The 8,112-nt window shown below is 33.8% G+C and overlaps 1 protein-coding gene across 1 annotated transcript; it reads left to right on the forward strand.

Moving 5' to 3' along the window:
• The first annotated feature begins 588 nt into the window (after positions 1–588).
• Positions 589–7,136, forward strand: LOC136232327 (aspartic proteinase A1-like). The gene is made up of 14 exons (XM_066021401.1): positions 589–722; positions 2,920–3,276; positions 3,355–3,415; positions 3,657–3,751; positions 3,878–3,990; positions 4,075–4,243; positions 4,329–4,368; positions 4,543–4,607; positions 4,739–4,852; positions 4,977–5,041; positions 5,191–5,347; positions 5,439–5,558; positions 6,519–6,607; positions 6,792–7,136. Exons 2-14 carry the CDS (start codon positions 2,926–2,928, stop codon positions 6,874–6,876), a joined length of 1,524 nt encoding a protein of 507 aa, XP_065877473.1. The 5' UTR covers positions 589–722; positions 2,920–2,925; the 3' UTR covers positions 6,877–7,136.
• The last annotated feature ends 976 nt before the right edge of the window (positions 7,137–8,112 follow it).

Raw genomic sequence — 8,112 nt, forward strand, 5'->3', positions numbered from 1 at the left:
TTATTCTGCACCAATTGCATGTTAATTCATTCCGTAAAAGATTTTATGTTTTTTATAATTTAATAATAGAATTGAAAATTAATATTTATAGATTCGATAAATCTTTTGATTTTTTTTATCCAATTCATACAAAACACAGGATATTTTTTTTTAAATCCAACATATATTTATATATTTATGATTTGTTACTGATAAAATGAAACACGCGTGAAGTGTAGATGACAAGATTCACGATCGAAAATACAATTTGATGAATTATTTATCAAATTAACCAAATTTATTAATATTATGAATAAATTTACTCTTAGTTTTAAACTTTAGAAGTAAAATTGTACAATTTTAAACGTTATGCGTAAAATTGCTCCTGATCCAGAACGTTAGACGTAAATAAACAAAAAAAAAAAAAAAAAAAAAAAAGCTACAGACAGATTCTTTATCCTGTTTTATTTTATTTTTAGAATCCAAATGGAGCCAAAAAGCGAGAAAATCATGGGCCTAATTAATTCTTAATCAAACGATTAGAATAAAACGGTTCAGAAAATTGAACGGTTCAGATTAAAAAGATAGGTAGTAGCTGAGCTGGGTCCCGTTTGTTTTACAAGGTGACAGGTTGCTTTCTTCCCTCTTTTTAGCTCTGCGCTTTTTGTACTATATAAATTCAAAATTTCCTGTTCTTCATCTTCATCTTCATTTTTGCGCTGCTTCTTCGTCTTCCATTACCGGTGAGTAATGTTTCTTCTTCTTCTTTTTCTTGTTGTTCTTCAGCATTTTGATTATCCTTTTGTTTTAATTGATGCGTCTTGGAAACTGTAATTATGCTTCTCTATTGATTTCTGTTTCGAATTTAGATTCGGTGATGTTTGTTAGGTTACTTGGATTTCAATGTTTCTTCTCCTTCTTCAGCATTTTGATTCTCTTCTTGTTTTAATTAATGCGTCTTGGAAACTATAATTGTGATTCTCTATCGATTAATTTCTGTTTCGAGTTTAGATTCGGGGATGTTTGTTTGGCTTTAGGTTACTTTGGATAGCATTTTGATTATCTTTCTGTTTTAATTAATGCGTCTTGGAAAAGCTATATTCATGCTTCTCTATCGATTAATTTCTGTTTCGAGTTTAGATTCGGGGATGTTTCTTTGGCTTTAGGTTACTTTGGATTTTAATGTTTTTCTTCTTCTTCTTCTTCTTCTTCAGCATTTTGATGATCTTTTGATTTAATTATTAATGCTTCTTAATTAGAAACTATAATCATGCTTCTCTTTCGATTAATTCCTGTTTCAAGTTTAGATTCGGGGATGTTTCTTTGGCTTTAGGTTATTTTGGATTTTAATGTTCTTTTTCTTCTTCTTCAGCATTTTGATTATCTTTTGATTTAATTATTAATGCTTCTTATTTAGAAACTATAATCATGTTTCTCTTTCGATTAATTTCTGTTTCAACTTTAGATTCGGGGATGTTTCTTTGGCTTCAGGTTACTTTGGATTTTAATGTTTCTTCTTCTTCTTCTTCTTCAGCATTTTGATTATCTTTCTGTTTTAATTAATGCGTCTTGGAAAAAGTATAATCATGATTCATGCTTCTCTATCGATTAATTTATGTTTCAAGTTTAAATTCGGTGATGTTTGTTTGGATTTAGGGTTAGTTTGGATTTTGCGATGTCTTGGATTTTGGCATCCATGGTTGATTTAAGGTTTTTTTTATAAAAAAAAAGTTTGGAAGTTGTTGTCATTTTGGTGATACGACTGTCGTTGGGTGAGTTTTGGAATTGAACCACCAATTTTTCTATGGGTAAATTACACCCCTGGACCCTTAACTTTGCATTTACTTTTATTTTGGCCTATGAACTTCAAAACGAACAACGTGTCATTTTAATGTTGATCAATATGATCACTAATGTAACCCTTCATTATAAAACTGGTAGAATTTTATATTATGAGCAACTTTAGTTCGATTTTTTTTGGTTTTGAGTCCATTTAGTGGTCGAAAATGGTTGTTCACATATAAATTGTGATTTGGAAAATAAAAAATGGTGGTTCCAAAACTGATAGAAATGCACATAGAGAAATATAAAAAAAAATTGATTTGGAAAATAAAATACTGTTCCTAAAACCGATAGAAATTATATTTCGAGCAACTTTATTTCTTGATTTTTTTTTTTTGAGAAAATGGTTGTTCACAGGTAGAAATATCCAAAAAATAATTTGTGATTTGGAACCAAAAAAATGTGAAAAATAAAACACAGCCGAAAATCTGATTCTAAAACCACTTCAATTCTTGGATTTTTTTAATTTTGAGATCACATCATTTTGAAGTGGTGAACCTTCAAAGGGGCCATTACGTTGTTAAAATGTAAAGTTCAGGGGCTATAATACCATAATGTTCGGTTCTGAAGGCCATTAACATAATGGAATTAAGTTTAAAGTTCAGAGGCCATGAGTTTAAAATACCCATTTTTCTATAGAATCCCAGGCAAAAGGTAGGTCCTTTAATGTTAGCATAATAAACCTTCTATGGACTATGATCTATTAACACCGAATAATTACTATTTGAATTGAGCAAACCTCTTTGAAGAACAGATTGCTTCAGAATGTTTAATACGAAGATAAAGACAGTAATTTAGGCATTCAATCAGCTGCTAAGTTTGATTAAGCGCAGAGTCGTTTTAAGATTGGCATAAAACCACCCGCTGTGACTACATGTCTAGCAAATCATGTTTCCTTGTGCTCTTAAAATAAAAAGGGATAAAATGAGTCCTTAGCTAGAGTGGAAAGATTCTAGCTTTGATTTGGTAAAGCAATCCCTTATAGGATGAGCTAATTGATGTGAATTTTCTGTATCCATTTATATCTTTTGAATATGTTGTAAGGTGATTGTTTGAATTCTAGAGCGGTGCTTGCTGAGGTTAAATTGCAATTTGCAGGTAAACATGAGAACCAACTTGAAATCAGTGGCATTGTCCCTGTTTTGTTCGTCACTGCTGTTTTGTTTGGTGTCATGTGAACCGAACAATGGATTGGTTAGAATTGGATTGAAAAAGATGAGATTGGATGAAAACGACCGAATTGCTGCCCGGCTTGAGTTAGAAAAAGCAAAGAAGAATGGTCTTCGTGGAACTTTGGGGGAGTCTGGGGATGCTGATATAGTGGCACTTAAGAACTATATGGACGCTCAGTATTATGGTGAGATTGGAGTTGGTACTCCTCCACAAAAATTTACAGTAATCTTTGACACTGGAAGCTCGAATTTGTGGGTGCCTTCCTCGAAATGCTATCTCTCTGTGAGTTTTATGTTTCTCTAATCATTTCAAAGTACTTTGTTATGTACAAGAAATTTATGATTTTCCATTCTGTTGTAGGTGGCGTGCTTCTTCCATGCCAAGTACAAGTCAAGCCAATCAAACACGTACAAGAAAGACGGTCTGTCTTTTTTTCTGATTAGTAACAGTCTATATCATTTCTATGTTGCATAGACATTTCAGCTTGCTATTTTAAGAACAATTTTATGGACTATTCATGCTTTATACAAGGCAATTTTTATTAATTTTCACTTGAATCGTCACGACATTCTGTACTTCGATGAGGGTGTGACCAGAAAACTATCATCTCTACATAGAACTATACTAAACTGAGAAATTCCTTGGTATAAATAATTGTGCAGGCACATCCGCTGAAATTCAGTATGGTAGTGGAGCTATTGCTGGTTTCTTTAGTTATGACAGTGTTGAAGTCGGCAACCTGGTTGTAAAAGATCAGGTAATCTTATGCATACTCCTTTTGATTTGCTCAAGACTTCTAGTTTTGATTTTTAGATGACACAACTGTTGTCATCTTCCCCTTGCTATTGCTTTTGTTAAATATTTCCTCGGATGAATGTTTCAGCAATTTATTGAGGCGACCAAGGAGCCTAGTGTAACATTTTTGGTGGCCAAGTTTGATGGAATACTAGGGCTTGGATTTCAAGAAATTTCAGTTGGAAAAGCTGTGCCGGTGTGGTATGTCTCATATTTTGTTTAACTCATTTTGTGTGGAACTTTTCCTGATTGGGTTTGAGTTTGATGCACTTGAATGTCTTACAGGTATAACATGATAAAACAAGGCCTTATCAAGGAACCAGTATTTTCTTTTTGGCTTAATCGCAAAACAGAGGAAGCGGAAGGAGGTGAAATTGTCTTTGGCGGTGTTGATCCAAGCCATTACAAGGGCAAGCACACCTATGTTCCTGTGACACAGAAAGGCTACTGGGAGGTTGGCTATTTACTTGGAATACTTCATTACTATAGCATTTGTATTTTGCATTAGTTTCTCACTTGTTGAATTATGTTTTGGATAGTTTGAAATGGGTGATGTTCTTATTGGTGGCAAACCAACTGGTATGTCCTCTCTTTACCCATAGATTCTAAGAAGAAATTAGGACTTCTAAATTAGGACAAAGATCTTTGATTATATTTCCTGTGTACATCTATGAATGCATATCTATCAGTTAAGATGTCACAAGTCGTGTAGTTCATCATATGTCCCTAACAATTTAAGCCTATTGCTAACAGGGTATTGTAGTGGTGGTTGCGCAGCAATTGCAGACTCTGGAACTTCATTGTTGGCAGGCCCAACGGTATGAAGATATACATGTGTTTCTTGTTCAGTTGTGTAATTCAATTTCCTTACTTTAGAGGGCGTGGATTCGATTTTTTTGCTTCTTTTTTTGAGGCAGTAAATGGATTGCTTGAATCTCTTTTAATGCAGACTGTGATTACCATGATAAATCAAGCTATCGGAGCAGCTGGAGTAGCTAGCCAGCAATGCAAGACTGTAGTTGCTCAATATGGACAAAGAATTATGGATTTGCTTTTAGCTGAGGTGAAAACCAAATTCTATATTTATTTGAGACTTCATTTTTTTCAGTCAAAACCACAATACCTCTTCGTACCCTTGAAGAAAAGAAAGCAAATCGATTTACTTATTCTTCTGCTTATATTGATAGGCCCAGCCAAAGAAAATCTGCTCACAGATTGGGTTGTGCACATTTGATGGCACCCGAAGTGTTAGGTCAGTCTATGATTCTTTCATTCTTATTCTTATAACTCTTCTATGAAATTCTTGGAATATCCTTTCTTTTGATAACATATCACTGCTTTTTCCTGTGGTGATAATTTGCTTAGTAATTAACTTCTCTGTGTGTAATTGTGTTGAAATAGCATGGGCATTGAGAGCGTGGTGGATGAGAGCAATGGCGTTGCCTCTGACTTTACTCGTGATGCTATGTGCTCTGCTTGTGAGATGACAGTTGTTTGGATGCAGAACAAGCTTATGCAGAATCAAACACAAGATCAGATATTGGACTATGTTAACGAGGTAAACTAGAAATAAGTCTCATCTATGACTTTTGGTGTACTATCCAAGGGCGTGTATATCATCTTACTGAATGCTGTGATGAATTTTGCAGCTCTGTGATAAACTCCCAAGCCCAATGGGAGAATCAGGTGTTGACTGTGGAAGTGTGTCTTCAATGCCTAATGTTGCCTTCACCATAGGAGGAAAAGTTTTTAACCTTACTCCACAAGAGGTTTGTTACTGAAGCTTTTTTCACATTTCTTGTCTAGGTTGTTCATATTTCTTGTCTATGTTGCACGGAAATGGACACCGGGTAATATTATTTCTAAAAAAATTTAGCTAGGAAACGGACACGAAACGCAGAAATGCTACTGAAGAAGAGTTTCCATGCAACATATGTGTTTTGATGAGTAATGACTAGTGTGTTCAATTATATCTGCAAAAAATGGAGAAAAGAAATGAAAAAAACTTGTCTTTCTGAAAACAACTTCTTTTCTAAAAGATCAAGTGTTGGTGATCACTTAAATAATGGAAAAGGTTTTTTTCCTATGAATGATCATAGGAATGATCAAATCGGACCGAATATCCAAATAAAAAAAAAAGAATTATACCGTTGACTTTCATTAGCTACAATTCTAGAGATTTCCTTTTATTGAGTAGGTGCTACAATTCTAGAGATTTCCTTTTATTGAGTAGGGGTTGAGCACACATTTTGAAGATTCTCGACCAAGATCCGAGTACCCAAATAAAAAGATCTATAATTGTATGGAACCAATGACTTTTTCTTTAGGATAGAGTCCATTGATATATTTCTTTAGGATCGAGTCCAATGTTATATCAATGACTTTTTCTTTAGGATCGAATCAAATTATATACAATGGCTTTTTCTTTATGGTCGAATCGAATTGTATACCTGACTTCATTAGGTGCAATTCTAGAGATTTCCCTTTATAGCTTTTAGGGTTAAGCACACATTTGAAGATTCTTGCTTAGGGTTGAGCACACATTTTGGAGATTCTCGAACAAGATCGAGTACCCGAATAAAAAGAATCCAATCAAAATTGGATTGAATCAAACCGATCTCACCTCACCTCTAGATTCTAAAACTTTATGTGGATTTTGTTGTGTTGTTTGAATGGATAAAAGATGGGTATTGATTGCACTCATGAAATTTGTTTTTATGGTTGATCAGTATATACTCAAGGTGGGTGAAGGTTCAGCAGCTCAGTGCATTAGTGGCTTTATTGCTTTGGATGTGCCACCTCCTCGTGGTCCTCTCTGGTAATTTATTCGTCTTCATCCTTCTAAAACTTAAATTTTATGCTTTGGTTTTAGGAAAAAAAGCATCCATGATATTTTCGATTTTTACAATTAACCTCCTGGTTTTTCAATTCAACATATTAAGTCCTCTGATCTAATTTTAGTTGTGAATATGTAATTAAGTTATTGATAATTTGGAATTCAGGATCTTGGGGGATATATTCATGGGACGTTACCACACTGTTTTTGACTATGGAAACCTTAGAGTTGGATTTGCAGAGGCAGCCTAGAGGATCATCAATCAATTTGTGTCATCTGTTTGTATTTATTAATATGCTGATGGGAGTTAGTCGGTGAAATCGGAGTTGTTGCAATGGACTCAGCTCAAAGAGTAATAGTCTGTAAATATTTGTGTGTTTGCTCCCTTTCTTCAAAAAAGAAGCATTGCGACTGTTCTTTTTACGTAATCTGATGTGGGTGCAACTTAATTTTATCGAATTAATGTAACGACGACTTGGTTTAATATTACGTAGATATTGTATGCTGTGTTTCCTTTGTGTTTAGTAGCTTTAAAATACGTATGCATGTGTTGGGAAAACATTTTATATATTGTGGTATTCAATATGTTATTCAATTCATTCTTGTTTTTATTGTCATTCCTCTGATGTGTTTTTAGCTCAGATTTTCTATCGCGGTGCGGTCATCTTGTCTCGTTTTCAAAGAAAACTTCTAATATCGTACGTGGAGAGTTGGTAATTGGTAATGCTCCAATATAATTTATATTATGTACGTATGTCTTGATCCAAATATGGGGTTTGTTTTTTATTATTTATTTTTAATGTGAGATTTAGTTTATTTGTATTAGGGCTTTTAAGTTTTCAAGCTGAGTTCGATTAGTTTTGGGCAAAGCATGTGAGGTTAGCGACTTGAGCCCGAATTGTTTTTTGGATGAGCATATGAAAAGCTCCTTTAGAAGAAAGCCCATCATCATTGTGACCCGGGTCTGCTGCAAACGACTGCTCGAAAGCGTTGGTTGGTGTGACCGGAGCCGGAGTCTGATTATTTTTAAGCAGAGCATGCAAGGTCGCGGACCTCATATCAAGTCAGGCACCTCACTTTGAAGGAAAGAAAAGGACCACCTTTGGTCCTTTAAAATTGAAGGATTAAAATCCTTCAAGTAGGTCTCCTCTTCAATTTTATTTAATTACATTTCTGCTACTTAGGTTTTTACAATTATGCCATTCTAACTTTTTATTTATTTCATTTTCTACCTTTTAATTATGTTTTAGTTGTTTAAATGATATGATTTTTATGTAATTTTATTTCTAGGGTTTTATGAATATAAATACCCTTTATGTAATGTAAAAAACTTCAATATTTTCATCAAACCAATCAAATTATCTCCATAGAAGTTATAAAACTTCAATATTTTCATCCATCATTGAAGTTAGAGTTAGGCTCATTTTCTTTCACCTTTTTGTATTATTAAACTTTTGTTTAAGCAAGGAATATGGATTGGGGTGCAA

This window comes from Euphorbia lathyris, chromosome 6, assembly GCF_963576675.1.
Source record: "Euphorbia lathyris chromosome 6, ddEupLath1.1, whole genome shotgun sequence".
Taxonomy (NCBI): domain Eukaryota; kingdom Viridiplantae; phylum Streptophyta; class Magnoliopsida; order Malpighiales; family Euphorbiaceae; genus Euphorbia; species Euphorbia lathyris.

Excerpts from the sequence above, each read along its gene's own strand:
- LOC136232327 (XM_066021401.1), top strand. The coding sequence starts at position 2,926 with ATGAGAACCAACTTGAAATCAGTGGCATTGTCCCTGTTTTGTTCGTCA. Across the intron at positions 4,608-4,738 it reads CATTGTTGGCAGGCCCAACG|ACTGTGATTACCATGATAAA; the intron begins GTATGAAGATAT and ends CTTTTAATGCAG. Across the intron at positions 6,608-6,791 it reads CCTCCTCGTGGTCCTCTCTG|GATCTTGGGGGATATATTCA; the intron begins GTAATTTATTCG and ends TTTGGAATTCAG.